This window comes from Tachypleus tridentatus, chromosome 2 (genome assembly GCF_004210375.1).
Source record: "Tachypleus tridentatus isolate NWPU-2018 chromosome 2, ASM421037v1, whole genome shotgun sequence".
Lineage (NCBI taxonomy): Eukaryota > Metazoa > Arthropoda > Merostomata > Xiphosura > Limulidae > Tachypleus > Tachypleus tridentatus.
The window spans coordinates 77420345-77445476 of NC_134826.1; the positions used below are offsets into that span (position 1 = coordinate 77420345).

A 25132-nucleotide genomic window follows, 5' to 3' on the forward strand; every position below is an offset into this window, starting at 1 on the left:
CTAATCATCATTAACTTTTTCATCCACAAATGGCGCTATCATTAAAATATTATTTGAATTTATTAGAAAATATGCGAACTAAAATATATAAAGGTGTTGTATAGCTTAAATTATTGCTTTAATATCTAATGTTACTTATCACAGTTCTTCTTTTCTCTTAGTAACTGAGTAAGGATAATGAAGAAAAAGCTTCGATCATTTAAATTGTAAACATTTTTCATTCCGGTTTGCATTTAATTATAAGAATTTAGAATCAACCTTTATACTTGTGAATAAAAAGTAGTATTACTTACGACTAATGAAATTCGTTAAAATTGGAAATCGGAAAAAACTTTATTTAGTGTAAACTTTAATTTTTACAGAAAATGAGATATCATTTCAAACATATATTTTATTATATTCTGTCTTAGTAAGGCTAAACATAACTTGAAAGCATTAGAATTATTTTATTAAATTCCAGTTATTTGCATGAAGTTGTAGTTTACATTTCTTATTTTAGAGATAAAATATATTTATTGCGAACTTACTTTTGACTTCCAATATAAAAGATGGAATTCTCTCCGTGTGATTAGGGTCAATTATTGTCATGATTTCATGTTTGGTCTCAGCCACAAGCACATGTAACCACACACATAGATTTGTTGCTATCATATGCATTAGACCAAATCTGGCTAAAGTTTTGAACTTATTAATAGCCATCTGAAAACAACAAAAAATTATTGATAGGTTTAAATAGGTAATTCTAGGAAACTTAAATAGAATAAATACATTTAACCGAAATTTGACATACAAAGTTGTATAACGAGAAGACATTTTAAGACAAAAGAAGGACATGACTAGAATCCAAATTTCAATATTTAAAAGACACAATGAAAACTGTGGGTACAATCCCAATTTTAATGTTTAAGAAAATAAACATTATTATTCAACTGTAAAAGAATGTTCCATTTTTCATATCAATTACTAATATAATTGCACACCAATTCATGTGTCGTTAATATGTCAACATAACAAAATTTGTCTTAGAAATGATTAAAAAACAGTTTCACTGATCTTTCTTCTTCGTTTTCTGGCCAAATATTCTGTTTTCTTGGTTCTTAAGTATGTATTACACAACATTGTTAAACATACAGGACTGTTTGGTGTATAAATTATTATTTAATTTATTTGCGAATTAAACTTGATAATTATTTAGTTATTCAAATCAAGGCAGCTATAAGTTAATATTTTAAAGGCTACAGTTATGACAAGTTCGATTGCGTAGCTTTGTAAGATTTGTTCGTTGTGTTTGCAATTACTTTGTTGTCGAGGCTTAACTAATATTGTTGACGTCACAATACTCGAACCTTCAGAACTTTTCTCGCAACTTTAACTGCGTATTGCGAAATCATCGCGTTGCATAATTTAAAGGAAATTCATTAGGCCGTATATGAATAATGGTGAATAAACGAGCAGAAATAAAGTGAAGTAAAGAACCCGTCTATGTGGGCTTTGACAAAATAATATAATTATATAAGGTTCGAGATACAAGTGTTTAAATCCTCGGGATAATGTAAGTGAATTCTTCACTGATACTATTATGATAAGAGTAGGGAAATATAATTGGTCTTGTCAACTGGATTTTCAAGTAATTGAATCAGCCAAAGTGGACTTTCGACAAGAAAAAGAGAGAATTACCTAAAGTTGAGATACAGGTGTGATATCCATAGTATAAAGAATAATTGTACATAGCTTGAGTTATTTTGAATATATTATTTTGAAACGAGTGGAGTGTGTGCTGTTCTTTATTTGTCAAATGTATCACCAACAAGTCACAGACACCTACTATAAAAGTATCCTTAGCCCACATACACTTAAAACTCTGACAAACATTGACTTTATAACTTCATTTGGATGGCTGTTTTTGCGTTTCATTGAAACAAGGGAAATAATATTCTTCAGTCACAATTTAAAGTATCTCACTATGATGATAATTTGTAGGTTCTACAGGTTTAAACTTAACGATATCAGTTAACTTTAAGGTTAAAAGCATAATTTAACAGTATTTACTATATATGCTAAAATTGTATAAATATTTTTTAATTTTGTTTTTGAAGTTAATAGGTGTTAATGATGAAAAACATTTTTAATTCACACAATACATCAGTTTTATACTCACTCTAGAATTCAGAAAAATGAAGTAGAGTTGAATGAAAGTGAAGCCCATTCTCGTGCTAGGTGTTAAACCATACAGAATGTTGTAGCAATGTGATTTCTTCTCTAGTTCAAAAAATTGTCCGAATTCTAGTCCAGAATATATCATGCTTCCAATTCCAAAAGCTGAAAAAGTAAAACTGAACTTGTTCATATCGTGCAAACACAGTGTAGGAATAAAATTTACTTATTTTTAAGTTTAGTGCAGTATTAAGTGAATTTGGATATCAAACTAAACAACAATCAAAACTAATAAAGTTCTAAACTTTATAATTTTTATTTTGATGTCAAATAAATATTAACATTTTGTATGTAACTCTAAGATCTTGAAACAGGAATACTGCTCAATATACACTTGAACACTTTGACACGTCGACTTTTAGAAAGAAAGCTAGTGCAGCATTACGACAAGTGAACAGTATATTACACTTTAATGTGCTCTAATAGTATCTCTATCATTATTAAAATATTTCTGAAATAATCATGATTCTAATCCCCTTAAGGTATTATTCAAGTAAATATTTTGAATTTCACAGATCTATTAATAAACGCACCATCGTCATTCACTCATTATTTTATTTCTAAGTGATTACAATGTTCATTCGTTGACGTACACTTTTCTAAGTCACGAGACTGTTATTGCTTTCTGAATAACTGCGACTTTGTTCACTTAAAGAGTGCGTTATTTTAATTCGTGTGACTTTTATCAAACAGACAATTATTATGAGAAAAAGAACAACGGCATCATATGATGAAATGGAGTTTTATAAGTTTGATAACTTTTCGGATATTTGTTACACAAATTATAAATATAAAGGAAAATTAACAGACATCTTGCCACTTTTTGATAAATAAGTATAAAATAAATCAATAGTAATAATAATAAGTATTTTAAATGCTGTTCATCAAATCAGAACCCACCATCTAGTAAGAGCAAGGTTTGAGACTTGTCTTTTCGGCTGTAATTTCTTTTCAAACTTTTAAACATGTAACAAATAAGCAATAACATTCTGCTCAATTTACTGAAACTTTACTACATTAAGCCATATAAATAAATCTATTAAGTTTAGCTTTCTCAATTGTATGACTAAACACATAACTACCAGACTGGCATTAAGTTAGGTTCCAGAACTTGTTAACATTTAAGCACATAAATAAATATATATATGTGTGTGTGTGTGTGTACATATATATATAAAATATTAATACTGAAAAGTTAAGTAAAATAAAACAAAATCAAAAGGAAGGACTGCGTTGAAAACAGCAAGTCCAAACCCCTGATTAATGTTAGTTTGTTAAAAACAAAAATAAAAAATGCTACACCAATATTGGTCAGATACTCGTTGTTTTGAGTGTCACTTTATTTGGATTTATGTGTTAGGCAGATTTATGTTCGTTTTTGTAACAGGTATTTGCTTATACATTAATTATCTAGCTTGTTGTATCATGTTTCATTATTCTGAACGTTTTCTCAAAGTTACAACTTCGCACTTATAATGCAACAGTAAGAAGATTACGACTTTTCCGGATATGACACCAGTTAGACTGAGATTGGCTAAAAGTATATAATTATAAACGATAAATGAATAATATGGATTTCAAAACAGCTGTTTGTTTAAAAAAATACGTATATTATACTTCTCAAGTTTAGAATCGATATAATATAAAACAAAATTGGAGTTTCTTATTACATGAAAAACACAAAGACGAAATGACGAGATTAAACCATTCAAATGCACGTTTGATCATTTTTGAAAGTTCAATGTAAATAAACAATTCATCGTATTATTTTAGCTTGGATCTTAACTATTATAATAGATACTTTATACACTTTGAAGATTTAAATTATTATTTTTTAACTACTTACAAAACTAAAGGTCACAAAGTTTAGAGTGCAATTTTCTTAGCAATGAGATGAAACTATGAATTTTCAGATATACAAACAAAAGAAAGCTACACAATGGTCTGCCAGTTGTGAAAAAACGAACCCTAGAACTTAGCAGTTTAAGTCCAAATACCTAATGCTGGTTTACATAGCAAATCCAAGAATAGTAAGAGTTAGTTTGCGAATTATATTAAAACTATACATATAATGTATCAATTTAAAAATGTTTTTGTCTTTAAAAATTTAGAGTACTGGGTTGTGTATTACTTTATCACAAGTGTTTTTATTTCGAAGCTGTGAACTTTGTTTCCATAAAGGTCTAATTTATAATTTAAAAAGATACAGTTAATTTTATTTAAGTGATAATTATCTTCTTGCTAAGTTCTTTAACTAAGTTAAAGTAAAAATAAGAATTTAAGAAAGATGAAATTATTTTACTAAATAATGTAAAATATTAACTAAATATTTTATCGAAATTGCTTTTCGAAATACTTATTTCAAATATTTGATTACTTTTAATAAAACAGTTGTTTGGTATTTTATTTATTTCACATATTTTCAAACACAACGATAAACTTTACTCGTTTTTCTTCACAACTAAACATTCAATATGATACCTCTTAAAATGAAACATTTTATTTATAGGAATAAATACAAAACAAAGCTTATCAATATTCAACTCATTCTTAAGAAGCAGTGATTACTGACTGACTTTGGATTTCATTCTTCTGGTGAAACAAGATTTGTTGATCTTTGCAAACAACCCCCCATTCTTACACCAAATCGTGAAGAGCCAAACAAGAAGAACATAAACAGCAAAGTTCCAGATGTGGATAATTGATGATAAAACTTGTAGTAGTCCACTCTCTACTAACCACAGTCCTCATCTGAAGGAAGTCCTTTATGGTGTAAACAAATCGTGAACAGCATTTTTGTCACGAAAATGTTATAAATATATAGCGTCATATGGATCTCTAGAATCTCATCCCAGCAATTTAAAATTACCAAAGAAATATCTTGACACACATTTAAGTTAGTATTGCAATTGAAGCTGATGTTGCCTCAGACCATGATGGCCTCATCAACTGAATAGTTATGTCCAGTTATGATAGTACTGTCACAATACTCACAGTGTCTTATCAAAGTCCAGTATGATGGTCTATGAGTACAAGATTTAAGCTGGGCACATCATCAAATAACACTGGCATTCAATCTTTGATAGTTATTGATCTTTTGGCATCGTTGTTGTGATGCAGACTATGACTGTAATACAGGCTCTCATTGACTCCTTAACAGTTTGGGTTGATACACAAGTATCTAATGCATTTGTAAAGTTACAATAGAGCTTTTGTGCCGTTCAAAACTAGTCTCGACAAAGTTGTATAGAAGTAGTCTTTTCTTGGACTTTGCACTCTGTTTTCAGTTGGATGGATCTGTTCACTTCCAAGCATGTAAAATAACACTTTGGTTCAATCTAATACAACAGCAATAAGTTATTGAGATACTTCAAAAACTTGCGTAGAGGGTTGAGTAGGTTATATTAAAACTGTTTAATATGTAAACCAGCAAGTCATAAAAATCACATCCTATATAACGTCGTAGTGGAATGTCAGTATTAATTCCTTTTAACATGTGTGAAAGTAAAATCAAACAATTTTATGATGTAATTTAAATATGACTAGAAAAAATGTTTCTTAACTAACTTTATTCATATATTATATTTTCTAAGTACTTGCAACGTGACTTTTACTGGTATTATTGATCTATATTAAGCGTTCTTACATTAGAAAGTTTTGTAAACATTAATGAACAAAAATAAATTTGAAACTACAGCAATCTTAACATAAATGCTTACATCACTCTCGAAATACGTATATATTTTCAGTTAAACTCTTACTGCCAATATTTAGTTACAAAACATAAATTTTATTAGAATTTTGTTATATAATTATAAAAAAACAAACTTTATGATTTATCTTATAGAAGTAAAAATAATTTAAATTTCGAGTATTCTAATAATATGTATCTCAGGACGGCTTGTTGGGGTATTAACACTTTTACTAATAAAGCGGAAAACAACGTTCTGACCTTCTTAGGCCATTTTCAGATTAACAAAAAAAAAAAAAAAAAACTGAGATACATTTTTACTTCAGGTGGGTTTCTCATCGTCAAGTATTCTTCTACTAAAAGATTTTTCGGATTTTACTGATAGTTTAGGTATTATTGGTATACTAGATACTGAATGAAGATACTTTGTACAAACAAATTATGGACACGGGATAAGACATTGTAAAAATCATTTTACAGAGCTTATATAAAATGTAGAAGAATATTTTGTAATTTCAATGATATCAGAAATGTTTAGACTATATTGCCGTCTAGCGAGGAAATATTAAACGAGAAGTAGGTTCTTTTTATTGGTTGTAAGCATTTCATTCAAGTCTAGGAAATACCGTTCTGTGGATGTGGGTGTGCCGTCTAATAGGAATGAAAAGAAATAATATTCTTGGAATGTTAACCGTTGTGAAATGCAATTTAAGTTTAGACTTTTACTCTGTTAATGTACAAGTATATCTATACTGGCGTAGAGGTACTTAGACAAAAGTGAACAGAAACATAAACAACAAAATCTAAGATATTTCACCTCCACGTGCATCACATAATAAAAAAACCTGAAGTTCTGAAACAAACAGTCAAAACTTTATTTCGAAAGAATAATAACCTGTGTAACTATATTTCAAATAATTATAATACCGAAATTCATAATGGTTTCTGTAATTATAATAATTTTACAAATAGATTGTTGGTGTCCGTTTGAGTAATAAATAGTTTCTAAATTGCAAACTGTTCTACAGTGGAGCGCCATTAAGCCGCGGGCCAGTAAACCGCGAAATCGCTTAAGCCGCTGTAGCAAGTCTTGTAAGCGAGGATTATCGCGACTCACCGCTAACTTAAGAACGTGTAAAAAAGCGGCTTACGAATTTAATCCTGCCTTTATAACTTCAAGGGGATATTTAAAAAGGATTTGCTTTAATTTGGAAAATAAATAAAATATATTACAATTCGTTAATCTACCTTATCCGCTCTCTATGTCAGCTTTATGGAGGCCGCCATTGTTATCAAATCACACCTCTCCGACCATTAAAGTTAATCCGCGGTAAATCCGTGAGAAAAGTGATCAATAATTAAAGCATTATTTTTAATTCGATAATCCGATAAATGATCACGCAATGGCCCGGATGAAGCTCCTCGGCGGAGCTGTTGGCGACTTCGGCTTTTAGTCACAAAGGTTTAAGCCGCGGATAAGCAGGTTGACCCCCCAAATACCGCGGCTCAACGGCGCTCCACTGTATTAAAGTATTAATTTAAAAAGTTCGTAAATATAGGAATGTGCTACAGTATATATTGGATTTTTAATATAATTATTCTTTATTTCTTATAAGTATTATAAATTTGCATGATTTTATTTTACCGTGTCGAAATATTAAACCGAATATCTTATTTTGAATTAAGCACAAAACTTTATAATGGGCTATCTGTGGCCTGCCCTCAACTGGTATCGAAACCCGATTTTTAGGGTTGTAAATCCGCAGACATACCGCTGAGCCACTGGGGAGCACCAAATATCTTCCTTTTGACACTTCATTTGGAAATAACAACTGCTAAAAGTGTTAATTTGGGCAGCTGTCTTTTTTTTTTTTTTTTACCACTCAGTAAAATTACAAGAAACAGTGACATCCTGCAGATAAAATCCCAGTGATTGCTTAATGAGCTTGTGAGCTTTAATGTGCTGGGTGCACTCACTGCATCGAAAATCGAATATTTTTTTCCAACAATTTATTATATTCAATGTATTGCTTTAAAACAAACGCATTGCAATTTTTCTTATTAAAATAACACATGGAATGACGGCTGTAAAATGCCTACTAGAAATTCATATCGCATATAAGCTCTGATGCAAGAAATTAGGTTGAATGCATAGTTTATATCTGTTTATTGCTGTTTTTAGGATTGTCGTGTAATTGCTACTAAGGCTGCAGTTTTAGGTTGATTCCTGTGCTGTACCTTGTGTAAAACAACAAATGAAATATACCTAATTTTCTGGTATTTATAATAAATTCATTAACAGATCAATTTTAGATCTACTGATAAAAGTAGGAAAACGAGTTTTTACTGCTAATAGTATCAAAACATATTCAGATTCAGCGAAAATAATAAACATAATCATTTTGATAAATACACTTAAAACCAAAAAAAATAGACATATCAATAGGTTATAATTATATAAACTGTGTTGCTAACTTATATCTCATTATTAGGAAAATAAATTTATAAATAATTTTCCAAACCCGCAATTATATTCTTTAACATATAGATATATTGACGATTTTAATTAGTATTAATAATCCAGTAATAAATAATTATATTCGTAACATTTGTTCTACAGATTGAAAACATCTCTATACAAAATGCTAAAGTATATTATTTAGATTTAGACATTCAAATAATCAATAATTATAGTGATATTAATATTTATGAAAAAAAGAAATTACTTCTTATTTCAAATAATTTTACTTCTCTCTCTTCAAACAGTAATGTATCAACAGACGTCATACAAAGTATTATACATTCATAGCTTCTTAGTTATTGTGAAATTTGTAGCAATGTACAGTTCTTAATATCTAATATTAATACATTAGTACATAAACTGATTTTTAATATCTAATATTAACACATTAGTACATAAACTGATTTTTAATGGGTTTGATAAGAGAAGTTTAATTAAATATTTTAAGTTATTTTGTAACAAATATAAATTTGAAAGAGTGATTTAAGCGAAATATAATATACAATAAAAATCTGAAATATATTACAGGTGAAATGATAACACTTACTTATTAAACAATTCATATCTCGTGTAAGTAGATTAATGTAGTTGTATCATCTTCCTCATATAAGAACTGCTACTCTGTGTAGTTTTCAGAACCGTTGAAGATCCAGACAGTAGCATAAAAAGGGTGGAAGATAAAATATTTTATAATAAAATCGGTTGGACTTAGTATAATAACGGCATTTATCTCCAAATATCATATTGGAGGCTGGAATTCTAACTTCAAAGACAGTTTTACTGTCTCCATCATTGATGTCTTTTATTCTACTTTTTCTTTTTTCGTATTGCTTTAAATTGGTATATTTATTTTTTATGAGCAGCCATCTGGCTGCAGACAATAAAAGGTGGTAAACGTATGGGACGTTGTACGCTATAGCACATACACATCTGCTCCTTGTTTCTTCTAAGCATCTGAGGTCAGTGAAATAAATGTCAAAATTGGTCTTATTCTCACCGGTTCTTCGAAATAAACAACCAAACCAGGGCACATTACATAATGACCCACTTTGTAATGTGTACCCCTGTATTGTATGTTTGTGTTGTGGTTTCAGTTTGTTTTTCTCTCTCTCCTCAAGATTACATTCATTATATTTCATTTAAGGTTTGGATATGCTGTGTACAATTTACGTTATTTTCCCTTGTTATGTAATCTATTTTGTAAAACGTTTTGCAGCTTTCTTAAATAACTATATATACATCCCAACCCATGCACGACTGTAAATCTTTAAGAATTTTATCACACTACTTAAATATTAAAAAGGCAAACTTTTTCGAAATGTACCAGTTTTGGTTTTTAGGCTTCCAATTGCATACCAGAATAAAGACTATAATAAAAATACCTTAAATATAAATTTTATTTTCCACATTCATCTTAATTTGTTTATTGTGGTTCGAAATAAGAACTGTGTAATAAATAACATTTTGTGGAGAGACAATAATCAATAGATTATATTTTTTCTTAACAAAACATGCTAATACAATGGTCATTTATTCTGTCATAGTGCCAATTTTTGAGTAAAATAATTTTAATTACAAATTTTTGTTTTTAATTTTTTAAATTAATAATGTCTAATAGTTATGATAATTTGACCTATAAAGACTATTTTGAATAGTACCTTATTACGAAGAAGTATTTCCGTACAGCTCGTGACAACAATACAGCATAAAGGTATATTGAGAGGAAAGGCAGTCTTATTTTCTATGTGACATATACATACCTACCGCACCAAGCCGGAGATAAAAACTTCCACAGTGAGGACCATCGCTCACTTTCTTCTTGTGATTATTGTTATTGCTGCTGCCAATACTAAAACCAGTAGTGCGGTAAAATGGGATAAGGTTTCTGATGTGACGTTGGAGAAACGATGGAGCTCGAACAGAATTGATGTTTTCATCTGTACTTTCTCGACGTAGCAAAAACACGTAAACATAGAAGAGGAATAGTATGCTTCCAAAGTAGAGATATAAGTAGAAACCCTAATGAAAGAAAAAATATTGTTGTTTTATTTAAGATTTTCGCGTACAGCTATACAGACAGTCGTTCCTAATTTTGAACTGATAAAACTACAGGAGAAAATAGTAGTTAAAAGCATTCGCTTGAGCCGCTCTTGTATGATTAAATATTGGGATTTGATCTTTAGTCGTATAGCATACCTATGATCCTAAAGATCAGAGTGTATTTATTGTGGCGACGTGACTCAAACAGGGAATCCTCGTTTCCACACTCTAGACATTGGCAGGTTTACGGACCTAAACTAAACTAACTCGAGTTATGAAATGAAAATTGAATAAAGTATTTTTATTTTCATCTAAACTATAACCAAATATTTTTCAGTTGAAAAAAATTCTCAGCGTTGTTTATTGAATAAAGTTATTTTCATACTAGACCTAAAATGTCATGATATTGAAAGTACAATAAATAAAGGGTGTCCCAGAAAAATATATACACACTTTGAATGATTCTATCTCACTCAAACTTTCTTTTTTTACAGATGCAACTGATTTGAAGTAATGGCAGAAGCAACGCCAAGCTTTGAGAAAAGGCAATTTATCTTAAAGTGTTACTGGAAGTGTGAGAACGTAGCTGAAATGCAAAGACGGTTTAGAAGGGAGTTTCAAACAGATCCACCAACGCGACTTACCATTACTCGTATCAGAAAAAACAATTGAAACAAATGGAAGTGTTCAATACGTCCATAAAGGGCGTTCTGGAAGACCGTGATTGTCCACCAGTCCCACACGAGAAGCAGAGCTGTTGAAAAGTCTCCACCGATCTCCAAGAAAATCTGTTCGGCAAACAGCCCGTGAGAAAGGAATCTCAAAATCGAGCGTCCATCGCATGTTGAAGCGCGTTCATTGGAAAAGTTTTACTCTGGCATTAGTCCACGCCCTCAGTGAAGATGATCCTGACCGGAGAGATGAATTTTGTGAGTGGTACCTGGCGAAATCTGCTGATGATGCACAGTTTACAAACAAGGTTGCCTGGAGTGATCAGGCCACATTTAAGTTAAATGGCTCATCACTTAATCACCACACTTGCACCTACTGGGCACCTCAGAACCCACAAGTTACGATTGAACACCACGTAAACTTACCAGGGGTTCAGTGTGGTGTGGATTATCAGCATTTGTCGTAATTGGACCATTCTTTTTCGGAAACACAATCACTGGTCTCGTTTATCTGAACTTGCCACAAGAATCTGTTGTGCCACACATTGAGAACAATTTGGAGATGAGGAGTTTTATTTCCACAAGATGGAGCACCTCCCCACTAAAATCGTAATGTGAGGGTCTATCTTGACGAAAATTTGCTGAACAGATGGATTGGGTGAAGAGGTAGCACTGAATTTTTCCCGCGTTCAATAGATCTTACACCTCTGGACTTTTTTTTTATGGGAATACGTCAAAGATAAAGTTTATAGAACAAAAACTGCAACCATCAATGAGCTTAGAGCAGTAATTGAAAGAGAATGCACCCAAATACCAAATGAAATGATTCGTGAAGTTTGAAATTTCATCTATCCGTGTTGTCAGCAGTGCCTAGTATCAAAACGGTCATCAGTTCGAACACCTGCGACAACTCAAAACATTCTACACTTGTCTTCTTAAACTAGGAGTATAAAACCTAGATATATCTTAATAAACGTTGTATTTATAATCATTTAAAGTGTGTATACATATTTTTGGGACACTCTATAGTTGTAAGGGTGGCACATAGTATTCCACATTCTGTTTTCCTTTGTAATAAGTTAAAAACTCAGAAGCTGTTAATTTGTAAAATACGCCAATATCAGTGAAAACACGTATCCAAGTATAGCAGAAATTATGCAATATATTGTAGTAATCACGTAGTATTTCCAAAAGAATGTATAGAAACAGTTAGGGTTAAGGCAGGATGTGGTGTTGACTTGATATGTAGGTGTAACTAAAACGACAAATAAGACCAGAAAAAGCGATCACTACTCAGGTATATTTAGAGATATGTAGACTTACATCAAATGCTCTCCAGCATGCTGTCTAACTGGTAAGAACATTGAACTCTCAATGGTTAACTTGCTAGTTATTAGTTCAAATAACAGAGTAAGGAATTAAATATATAATTGTATATCCAGAAGAAGTAGCATTAGATTCTACAGAAACAGAGACAATAGCGTGAAAATTGATAGTAATATTCTCAGAGTTCGGGTTTCCTGAAGAACTTTTATCAAATTTAACGAGCAATTTTCGATCGACAACAATGCAAGACTTACAGAAGGCAACAGGATTAAGATGAAACATAACGGATATTTTCGACTTCCACGAAATGGAATGTGCGAGAGAGCAAATAAGACAATTAAGATCACATTAATAGGATTGGTGCAGGGGAATCGTTTTAACTAGGAGATGATACTGTCTTTTGAAGTCGCTTAAGCAACAACAAAATTTACATTTTTTGAGATACTATAAGATTTTCGGGATCCATATGGTTAATTAAACATTAACTGATCCAGAGACAAAACTGAGTCATGCAATGTGTTAGCATGTGTGATCAGCTTGTGGTAGAGAATGGAAGCTAGAAGTCAAAGTTACTCAGAAAAGGACGAGCTAAAAACTTCACTATGATAAGAATGTCAGCGAGCCGCTAATATATAATATATATAGTGACATTGTTATCCTTATCTGAATTTATTTGACAGCACGCATTTTAGTTTATTCTGTTTCAAGAAGATATTCACAAGTTTTAATTGTCTAACTATATTCGTTGTGGTACTAGATTACACCAAAAAATTGTTTAGTGACAACGTGGAGAGGTCCCTTCCACGTAATTAAGGTTGTCGGTAAAGTGACCAATAAGGTATATGTAAGTGGTGAAATGTAGTGGATGAACATTTCATGTAAATACGCTTAAGCCGTCGTACACTAGACTCGCATCTGAAACTTACGTTATAACTTGTTTAGGGGCTATTAGTAACAAGAGTGAACATGAAGCTATCTTAGATGAGGCACGTTTTTTAGAAATGGGACCATAACTCTTTAATCTATTTTCACAGGTAACTGCAATGAGTGGCTGTCAAAATTCAGAAACCATTTCATGCTTGAGTTATTAAGGTTAATTTGTGGCATCATTCTAATTACAACTACTAAACATTGTATATAGATATAAGATCCATCTAGTTAGGGTTAAAACTGGTGTTATATTTGTGAATATCTGATTATGTATATGAACGAAAGAGGAATGAAGGAGACATAGGGAGAGTATTTTCCGATTAATTGTATATGGGTATATATGTGTGTATATATGTTTGTGAACTTTCTATTCACTTGTCGTGATACATATGAAAAGAGACTGTAAAGTTAGTAGAATATCTGGACAAATTCTATTAACTGTAATGTGATATATACGTAAAAACATGGAAATCACCACTGTTCTTCTAAAACTTTGAGAGACCTGAGATGACTTAATACCTCACCGTTCAGCTGATCCTGATGGTGTGAACAGTGCTATTTTACTCTTTCAGATCTCGTTCTCCAGTTGTTACTGATGGTCTGTATAGAGTCAATGTACTTCGTAAGATCTCATACTCTCGCTGAATCTGATAGCTTAAACAGTGCTACACATGATTCTTTCCTGAAGATTACCTTGGTGGTCTACACAGTTTTAACCTTTTCCTTATGATTTCATCTTCCTGTTGACTCTGAAGATCTACATATTTTTCAATTTCTTTTCATCATATCATCATGAACAAAAACTGGTTAGTTTTCTCTTCACTATGTCATCGCCGATTTTGACAGTTTAAACCGTTTTAACTTAGTTCTCTCCCTCCAGCTGGTTATAATGGCCTATACAATGTTAACTTAATATATACTGTGCAAAAGTGTTAGGACGGGAAAATATTTTGCCATTCTTTCCATTTTATAGGACTAATTCTTCCATGACACTGCAGAATGTGAATTTCAAATTATAGTGTTGTTTCACTGATCACGACTGACAATTTAACGAGCCAGATTGAGAATACTTAATATTCTTTTGAATTTCAATATTTTTGTACGCACAGCATGTCATAAAGGCTCTATTTGAATAGCCATTCTGATCAAATTTATGATGCCCATGCATTATCTAAAAAGAAGCTATCAAGGAGCTATCAGTATATTCTAAAAACGATCTGTTTGATAGCAATTTGATAAAAACAGTGCTTAACACCATATATCATGATATTAAGCTTTGCTGTCATGCCGCATGGAAAATAGTCTGTAGAGCAGCAGAGATTTTACATAAAAGCTTTATTCTGGTTAGACTCTCCTACAAATTTCTACAGACTTGAAATACTTCCCAAGCAGTGTCAACTACATTTTATATGCAAAAACGGCTCGTTTGGGTTGAGAAAATATTTTACATAGAAGAGCGAACAACGTTTCGACCTTCTTTGGTCATCGTCAGGTTCACGACAAAAACGAGCCGTTTTTGCATATAAATTTCTCAACAAGTGTGTTTCTCGACATCACTGAGTGTCAACTACACCCCAGAACATAAAACTGAGACAGGTAAATTTGAAAATAGGAAAGAAAGAGGTAGAACACCTAAACGAATTGTTATTCATGTTAAGTATTTTCGTTTATGCAACCTTCGGAACAGAAGGAAGAATATCACTGATCTAAAGAATGAGATAAACGACCATCCACTAAATGACAAAAGGTGTCAACATATACAATGTAAAGAAAAGTGAATAAGAATGGAATATTTGGTTATTTAGCAGTTAAAAAACCTTTATTTCGATATCCGAATATTATCAAGAGACTAAAATGTACTAAAAAAGTACAAAAATAATCTGTCGATGATTGAAAAAGTGTGTTATTGACGGATAAGTGTAAGTTTGAAATATTTGGTTCAAACATTTCCACTGAGTTTCTGTTGTACTAAACATGGAGATTAATAACATTGTAATATTCCAGCTGTGATTTACCTTTGAAGGTAGTTTGAAAGTGTTAGAACAAAGTAAAAAAAATGATTTCAGGTTACTTTCGAAGAACAGTAGAAGGTAAACAACAGAAGAAACATCAAAATGTTATTAATCTTCATATTTAGTACAAAAGAAACTCAATGGAAGTGATTGTGCTCAGCAAACAGTTAATATTTTGTGAATCCCTGTTTTGCTTTATCAGCTGCAGAGTCTTTTAGGTATTGTTACAACACATTTAATGAAAGTGTCCTCTGGAATTTTATTCCAAAAGTCTCTAATACACACCCATAAAGTGTCTTTGGAAGCAACTTTTGGTATCTTAAGTTTTTGATCTATAAAATCCTAGATTTGCTAAAATGGGTTAAGATCGGGATTCTATGGGAGCCATTGCATTATTTGAATGACCTTGGCATCTTATTTCTTAGCTAAGTAATTTCTGCATAGGTTGCGTGCATGTTTGGGGTCATCATTTTCTGCATAGTAGAATCCCTTACCAATAATACGCGAACCATTGAGTACATCATGACGAATCAGTATCTGATGGTACTTGCACTGGACCATTATTCCATCTCTTTCGCAAATATCACCTGTTGCCTCAGCGGTAAAACACTTCCATGCTTCAAGGTAAGTGCTATGCATAGAGGTAAGTATTTTTTGCCTTTGTTCCACCAGATGTACAACCTACGCTTTGAATCAAATATTTCAAACTTGGATTCATCCGTCATTAAAACCTTTTTTCCATCACCAACAGCCCAGTTTTTGTACCTGACAATATTTAAATATCGAAGTAACGGTTTTCTAACTGTTTTCACGAAGAAATATTCCATTGTCATGGATTCTTCTTGATACTGTAGATCTGGACCATTTTCTGTCATTTGGTGCATGGTAGTTTATCTCATTTTTGAGGTCAATGGCAGTCTTCCGTCTGTCCTAAAGGTTACATAAATGAAGATAGTTACCATGAGTATCATAGAGTTTAGGTACTCTGTCTCTTCCTTTCCTATTTTCAAGTTTACCTGTTTCGATCTCATGATCTAAGGCGTATTTGACAGTATTTGGAGAGCATTTCATGTCTGCAACAATTTGTTCAAGAGTCCAACCAGGATCACGTGAAACATTTATTTAAACTTTCTGCTTTACTGACAATTAGCTATAATTTTGTGGTTGCAGCATGACAACGAAGCTTAATATAGTGTTGAACACTGTATTTATCAAAGTTTATTTGTGGAGTGCTAGCTCCTTAATAGCTTCTTTATATATAGTTAAGACACTGCACGGGCATGGCTGGAAATATTTCAGACTCTAAAATTTGATCAGTGTGTTCATTCAAACATAACCATCTCCTTGGTAAAGAACGATAATTACTCTCACTCTGGTTCATTCAATTGTCAACCGGAACCAGTGACGCATTACCATAGTAAAATTTATATTTTGTAATTGCACGGAAAAATTAGCCCCATAAAATGGAAAGAATGACAAAATATTCCCTTGTCCTAACACTTTTGCACAGTATTATATAAATAGTAAAACTTCTAAAATGTATTCTGTAATGATGGCTAATTGTTATTATTATTATCAATCAGAAATAATAAATCCTTAATTAAACTAGAAAAATGGCTGATATCGTAAATTAAAAAAGTTAAAGTTGTGAAAGTGCTATATTTGTAGCTGAAAATCTTAACAAGTTAGATGCTAAAAACCGAATGCAATAACATAAGTTGTTAACTGCATGTATTAGTGATAATTATTGATGGTTTATTGTTACTAGCTTAGAATTAATAAAGCATGCAGGCCCGGCATGGCCAAGTGTGTTAAGGCTCGCCCTTTCAGCCGTGGGGGCGTTATAATGTGATGGTCAATTCCACTATTCGTTGGTAAAAGAGTAGCCCAAGAGTTGGCGGTGGGTGGTGATTACTAGCTGCCTTCCCTCTAGTCTTACACTGCTAAATTAGGAACGGCTAGCGCAGATAGCCCTCGTGTAGCTTTGCGCGAAATTCAAAAAACAAACTAATAAAGTAAGCACTACACATGGATAATGTATTGTTCGTCAGATAGTAATAAGCGTTTTACATATTTGATGTATTAAAATAATTATAATTATTACTAGGTCTACTATTGCTAGAATGTAACATAGTGGTTGTTATCAAAAACAAATACTCTAGGAATATGTAAGTAAAATAATTTTAATTTAACTGTTGGCAGAAAATATATCATTTTAAAATTAACTTTTGGATTACCCGTGGAACTTGCCTTGTTATTTTTGGGGCTCTTAAACTTTGATGTTGGTCTATATATATTTACTTCACAAAATGCATCTGTGAGGCTGCTTTACTGACTTCCTGGATTTGATGGATATTGTCTGTTTTATTTTAATGCACAATTTTCGTTTTTGACTTAGCTTATATTAATGATTGTTGTTTGAAGGTAAGCACAAAGATACACAATGAGTTATATATGCTCTGCCCACGTTGTGTATCAAAACTCGGTTTCTAGCGTTTTAATTCTGCAAACATACCAGTGGTAAGTAGTAGTAACATCTCTATTTTTTTTTCATCTAAATATTATATTAAAAATATTCTAATTCATTTTGTTTATTACATTTTTTCAAAATTTTACAATAAACGTGCCTATCTGAAGCTAACAAACTTCACTCCTTGTGCATATCTCACGTAATTGTAAGTTTTTTTTTTTTTTTACACAGGTTAACTTATTATATAGGCAACCTACTTTAATACTTCAATTTTATTTATACAGTACACCTGCGAGTATATGACATATCTATTATGATATTCAAAGAGTTAAATGTAGTTCTTAATTTCGAAATGAAAAAAAAACAATTTAATCCAGTTCTGTTCTTCTCTCAGTGTCTGAAGATTGCAGACTTTTAAAGGATGATAAGACTCCAAGAACTAGTAAGAAGCAAATTTCACTTTCTGATAATATCCTAGAGTTTTTCATTGAAGGTATAAAAAAAACTTTGTATAAGATATCTATTATCTATTATAAAAAACAGAATAAATATAATTGAACAATTGCAATGCCCTAATGAAACTCTCAGCACGAATATCGAAACGTCGCCCATTTTAAGTCTCTCGACAAATGCTTACAACTTATATTACTTAACCTACCTTTCAAACAGATCAGTGCCATACATTTAATTTTTAAATGAACAAAGACAAACAGGCTGTCGAAAAGTAGCACAGAATTTTAATTCAGGTACACTATTTTGTGTCATATCTTTGTAATGATCTTATTTAACGTCACTTTAGGCTATGTTTGGTTCTAGTTTATTCGTCAAGGTGTATCTTTCATAGAGAATTATGTGAAACTCAATAAGGTTGCGATCCAGTCATTGCGCTAGCTAAGGCTGATAACCGAAATCAGTATTACTAATTGTAACGGATCAAAAGATTCAACCCTCTCAACAAGAAAATAACCCACAAAATTAAGCAACCTCTAATAACATCATCTATTAACGAAACAAGCCGTATCAAGTGTTCTGAGTTTTCTAGATATTTTTTGTTCTGCTGTCAGAATAGAAAATGATAAAGCATGTGTTATCGCAACATGTATTCCTGTTTACAGCAGAATCGTATTTTCTATGTTACCGCGTTCAACTACAGTAAACCAGCCTAGGAAGAGTTTTAAAAACAGAATAATATTTTAGTAAATATAACAACATATTTGAATCCCATCCATTACAAGCACAAATATATAATTACTGAAGTTTTGGAAAAGCAATGACACAAGATGTTACTTACACGAGGTAGAGCCATAGTTGATTGTGAGACGACCGATTAGACTATGTAATTAAACTTTTACTTTTTTTTCTTCCTGGGCAGAAAGTGTTATTTCCCAATTGCTTATGCCTAAATTAAATGGAAAAGACCTATTTTTTTCTTCAAACTTTGCTTTTATGACCATGAGTAGTTGATAGAAATTTTTTTCGAACTTACAAGAATTTTCAAAAATATTCTAGAAAGTTCTTGAAAATTGTTATAAGTTCTACAACATTCTTGAACTTTCTATAGTAATATGTATACAGAGACTCATCACACACCACTTCAGTTTCGTTCTAGCTCCTTAAATGAACACATATATCCATCTGATTTTATCAAAGATGGCATCAAGGAGCTGTAAGCATTCTCCATACACATTCTGCTATCTATGTGGCCAATTTACTAAGACAAGAGAGGAAAAGTACTCTGTAACAGCATCTGCTAAAATATGTGAAGCCTATTGGGGATGAAGACAAACCCTAGACCCCTCATTTTACCTGTGAACACTGCAAGAAACTCTAAAAGGTAAGATGGACAGTTTGTGCTTGCTTGAATAGTAAGATTTTATATTATACAAATTTTAGACTTTTTAAAATTTAAATATATTTTAATTATTTTTTAAAATTTCCAATAGTATAGAAAAAAAATCACATATAAAATATTCTGCATAAACCTCTTACACATTAATTGTAGATGAAATAAATTTATTCTTCATAATAACATTTTTATTTTGCCCTTTTGTAGGATGGTACAGAGGGGAAAAAAGAACCATGAAGTTTGCTACTCCAAGAATTTGACATGAACTTACTGACCTCTCAAGCAGTTGATACTTCTGCATGGTGGACCCTTCCAAATGTTGGGCTGGCAAGAATGCATCTGTTATTCATGTATTCGGACCTTCCATCATCCATCGCGCTAGTGCCACACTGCCCTGAGCCCCCTGTACCCACTCCGCCAGAGAGAAAGCAGCCATCCTCAGAAAAGGAGCTAGACGTTGAAGATCCAGATTACAATTTCAGAGGTGCAGCTGGTGAGAAAAACCTATAATACCCCAACCAAAGAGACCTCAATGACTTTATCAGAGATCTTGGTCTAACAAAGTCAAATGACGAGCTTTTGACATTTAGGCTCAAGGAGTGGGATTTGTTAGATGAAAGTGTGCAAGTCCAAAGATAGAGGAAGCATCACCGACATTCTTCAAGCTTATGCACTCTTTGGGACCGTAGGGACACCGCAGCGCTATACAACAGAAAGCACTGGCCACAACGGACCGAGTTCTCTGTGGGGAGGTACAATGTCAAGTGTGAGCCACTAGTGGACCTCCAGAAGGTGTTACTTCTACTATCGCACATAAAATTGGGTATTATGAAACAATTTGTCACAGCTTTTGATAAGGAGTCTGTAGCCTTCAAGTTTCTTCGAGACTTTTCTAAGCAGTCTAAGGCAAAGGTCAAGGGGCCCGGCATGGCCTAGCGCGTTAAGGCGTGCGCTTCGTAATCTGAGGGTCGCGGGTTCGCGCCCGACTCGCGCCAAACATGCTCACCCTCCCAGCCGTGGGTACGTTATAATGTGACGGTCAATCCCACTATTTGTTAGTAAAAGAGTAGCCCAAGAGTTGGCGGTGGGTGGTGATGACTAGCTGCCTTCCCTCTAGTCTTACACTGCTAAATTAGGGACGGCTAGCACAGATAGCCCTCGAGTAGCTTTGTGCGAAATTCCAAAAAAAACAAAGCAAAGGTCAAAGCTGGTATCTACGTTGGATCATAAATAAAGAAGATCCTGGAGTGCACAGAATTCCCCAAGAAGCTCAGTAGGAAGGAAATAAAAGCTTTGGGCAGCTTTGTTGCAGTGGTGCGGGGCTTCTTCGGCAATCGCAAGGCCGAAAATTATGTAGAACTGGTTGAGGCTCTAATGAAGAACCACGGCAAAATAGGCTGCAGGACGTCCCTGAAAGTCCATATCCTTGATGCTCATCTTTATAATTTCAAGGAAAACATGGGAGCATACTCGGAGGAAGGCGAGCGCTTCCACCAAAATATACTGGACTTTGAAAGCCGCTACCAAGGGGCGTATAACGCAAACATGATAGAAACTATATTTGGGAGCTGATACGTGAAAGTGATTTTCATTACAGTCGCAAATCTCGAAAAACTACTTACTTCTAAACATTTTTGTTCATTTTTGTATAACTTTAGTATAAATACATGTAAATCTTGATTCATATGTTGTTTTATTCAGACTTTATGTAAATGAAAATGTGCAAATTTGCCCGTTTTTACATAGAAAATAGGTCATTTTCTAAATTTCATTATTCAGGTTACAAAATCAAAGTTTGAAGGGAATAATATCCATATTTTATATATGTAAAAACGGCTCGTTTGGGTTGAGAAAATATTTTTACGTAGAGGAGCGAATAACGTTTCGACCTTCCTGACGATGACCGAAGAAGGTCGAAATGTTGTTCGCTCCTATATGTAAAATATTTTTTCAACCCAAACGAGCCGTTTTTACATATATATTTTTCTCTACTAGTAGGTTTTCTCGACATCACTAATGTCCATTTTCTGTACTTTTACGACAAAAGGAATTAAGAAATAACACATACTATCTAGGAAAATAATTTGTGTTACAGACTGGTGACTTGTGTTGCAAAGACAGTTCAACCTATTAGCTTGTGTTAAACACCTTGGAAGTATATCGTTTATGGTATGGGTTTTAACATTTTTACTAATAAAGCAGAGAACAGCGTTAACCTTTGTTAACCTGAAGATGACCTAAGAATGTCAAAACGTTATTTTCTGCTTTATTTCGGTAAAAGTGTTAATGCCTGTACCAGCCGTTCTGAGATACACTTTTACTTCAAGTGGGTTTCTCGTCATCACCTATATTTAACTATCAGTGATGTCGAGAAAACCCACTTGTAGAGAAATATATATGCAATATATATTTCGTTTTTGCATATATATTTCACTTTGGTTTCGGTGAACGTAGGATTGTAACTGCCAGATGGCACTTATACATTTAATATAATTTATTTAACTAAATCGGCCCGGCATGGCCAAGCGCGTTAAGGCGTGCGACTCGTGATCTGAGGGTTGCGGGTTCGCATCCCCGTCGCGCCAAACATGCTCGCCCTTTCAGCCGTGGGGGTGTTATAATGTGACGATCAATCCCACTATTCGTTGGTAAAAGAGTAGCCCAAGAGTTGGCGGTGAGTGGTGATGACTAGCTGACTTCCCTTTAGTCTTACACTGCTAAATTAGGGACGGCTAGCACAGATAGCCCTCGAGTAGCTTTGTGCGAAATTCAAAAACAAACAAACAAAAAACAATTAAACAAAATTTTGATTTATTTTTAGTTACGCATTTTTCATGAATATTTTGGAAATTTTATTTGTGATTACTTTTATACAAGTGTATATAAATATATCTAAAGGGGCACTGGTTTCCCCCTAGTAGTACATTGGTATGTCTGCGGGTTTATGTTGTTAAAATCCGGGTTTCGATACCCGTGATGGACAAAGCATAGATAACCCATTGTGTAGCGTTCTGCTTAACTTCAAACAACGCTACTGGTTTGCAGTTTCTATAAATCCTATTGTGTACTTGGAGTCAACTGATTTCCATTCAGTGTTAAAGGAATCGTCAATTGAAAGGAAGTATAATGTCCGTTGTGCTTTACAAATAGTTCAATCGATTTTTTCCTTTGTTTGTTACTAAGGGTTGGTGACTACAGTTTATACTGGTGTATTTGAACAACTAGTTAAAGAAACGTTATCAAAACATAAGATTTCTAAGAGATTAGAAACAACTTTTTAAAGCTTGGAAGATACTTTTGCTACCCAGTGCCTGTATAACTATATCTCTACATTTGTACGACTAAAGCAAGTGCTAGATCTATAACACTATCATTCCATTTTTCATATCCTATTATATATTTATGTGTATAACTTTCAGAAGGTTTCATTGTTTTCACGTATATTGTCTTCTTTATGTGTGCATATTTGTAAGATTCCTTATGAATGAAAATAACACATTTGTTTGAGATATCACTGAGTATAATTTTTTGTATGGTGAAGGCTTTAATATGGGGCTGAACTCTAGTAACAAAGGTAATTAAAATATCGTTAAAGTTCCTTGTGATTTGTATAAGTTGAATTTGTTATAGTTAATTATTTTTCATATTGTATTTTTGTACTCTATACACACCTCATAATACGAAACTGGGATTCGATGTGAAATTACTTCACCGAGAGGAAAGCAGATGCCCATAACAACCAACAGTTTAGCATACACAGCACTCAGCATCATCACAATGCCAGTCCTATAATTGAAAAAAAGAAAGTTATTTTATCAATTTTAATAGGTCGAAAACTGAAAACACTAAACCATCAGCAACATTTTTTAAGTTTCAATACAGCGATCTGAAATATCAGAGTTTGTCAGGCAAACATATGACAACAAAAATTTTTTCAGTTCAGAAAAGTCGTTTAGACATCAATCCGTATAACAGTAGCAAGCAACGCGAGAAAAGGTTTTTCTTCGGTTGCATGTTTCACATGTCACATAACCGTGGTAAGTTTACGGTTTTACAACACTAAAATCAAGGGTTCCATACCCCTCAATAGACTCATCAGAACGCGTGGTGTGGTTTTTCTATAAGAAAACACACAGTTTTTTTACATAAACGCGATCACAACACAAAGCATATTTTAAAGGACAAGGTTTATGAAGCGAACGTTCTTTATACGCTACACTTTTGTTTCTATGCGCACTAAATGAAATTCCTCTTGTGAAAGATTTTAGCTGTCTGTGAAACTCTACCCAGTATTTCTGATAAAGAAATAAATGCCATATGGGAATCGATAACATTTACAGTTTCTAATACATTAAATGTATCATCAGCTTGTGATATTGCAAACACGACTAAGTTGGAGAAAATGATTATATAAACAAAATTACAGTGAATAGCTTTTATAAAATCTAAAACGAAAATACACCTAAGTAGATCTTTATTTAAACTATGAAATGATTCCTACTGACATGTTTGAATAAGTTAAAAATTTGTATTCATTCCTCATTCTCTTATACAAGACAGGTTGGTATCACCCTCCACACACACAGACGTACAAAAGAAGGAAGCAAATGCAAAGTTTTTTTTAAAGACATTTCTCATAATGCTTCAAATGAACAATAGATTCTCCAGCCTTGCATATGTTATTTAAATCAGAGATTTCTCCATTTTAATAACTTAAGCAGAATTTAAGGTGAAATAATTAATTCAGACATGATTATAAAGGAAAAATTATTTTCTTTCATTTCCCTTTCTTAACAAAATGTCGTAATGGATAACAGAGCTCAAACTCGTTCATAGCTTAACCATATAATTAACCAAAATTTTGGACCAAGGTTTTTAAGTTAGTTTCTTTAATGTAAGAAAATAAATGCACTGGATTTATGCGATAATAAGTTCAATGGGGGTCAAACCAAAGTATCACTCTCCCTTCAAGCAAACTTAAATCTGAAATATGGTTAGGCAGAAATAAAGGTAAAGCTGATGCGCCTTTCAAAGAAGTACTTCAAACAGCAAGGATGTGTGTAGTCTGTGCTCTCCTTACATGATTAAGATATGGGTGTATTTGTAACATTGTGTGTGATATCAGTAAATAATCTAATTTATATGTTAATTTACATTTCAATGTAACAGGAATAGTTTTTTTATTTAAAAAAATGCATGTTATACCGTTATAATTTAAGCATAGTGTAAGTGTTTAGTCATTTTTAAAAGCAGTAGTTTATCATGGATTTGTCTACGTAACTATCAGTGGCGTATTTAGGTGGGGACTAGATAGGATTTCGCCCCAGGGCACATGGTCTTACTGTGGGCCCACTGATAATTTTATTCTATATAGAAATACATGGAATGTAAAGCCCACAAATATTATTAGC

At 32.6% G+C, this 25132-nt stretch overlaps 2 protein-coding genes across 4 annotated transcripts in view; one reads left to right on the top strand and one right to left on the bottom strand.

Moving 5' to 3' along the window:
• The window catches only part of LOC143244288 (uncharacterized), a 73839-nt gene extending 61711 nt beyond the window's left edge, over positions 1-12128 (top strand). Inside the window, exon 4 of the mRNA XM_076488674.1 lies at positions 10961-12128. Coding sequence (XP_076344789.1) covers positions 10961-10980 — 20 coding nt within the window. The 3' untranslated portion in view covers positions 10981-12128. The remainder of the gene's footprint in view (positions 1-10960) is intronic.
• LOC143244287 (proton channel OtopLc-like) overlaps positions 1-25132 on the bottom strand; it is a 62172-nt gene that overhangs the window by 5333 nt on the left and 31707 nt on the right. For all 3 annotated transcript variants that reach the window (XM_076488665.1, XM_076488666.1, XM_076488667.1), the window contains 4 exons: positions 23393-23507; positions 10187-10445; positions 2159-2319; positions 528-699 (listed from right to left, as the gene is read on the bottom strand). In XM_076488665.1, the coding sequence (XP_076344780.1) occupies positions 528-699; positions 2159-2319; positions 10187-10445; positions 23393-23507 (707 nt within the window). The remainder of the gene's footprint in view (positions 1-527; positions 700-2158; positions 2320-10186; positions 10446-23392; positions 23508-25132) is intronic.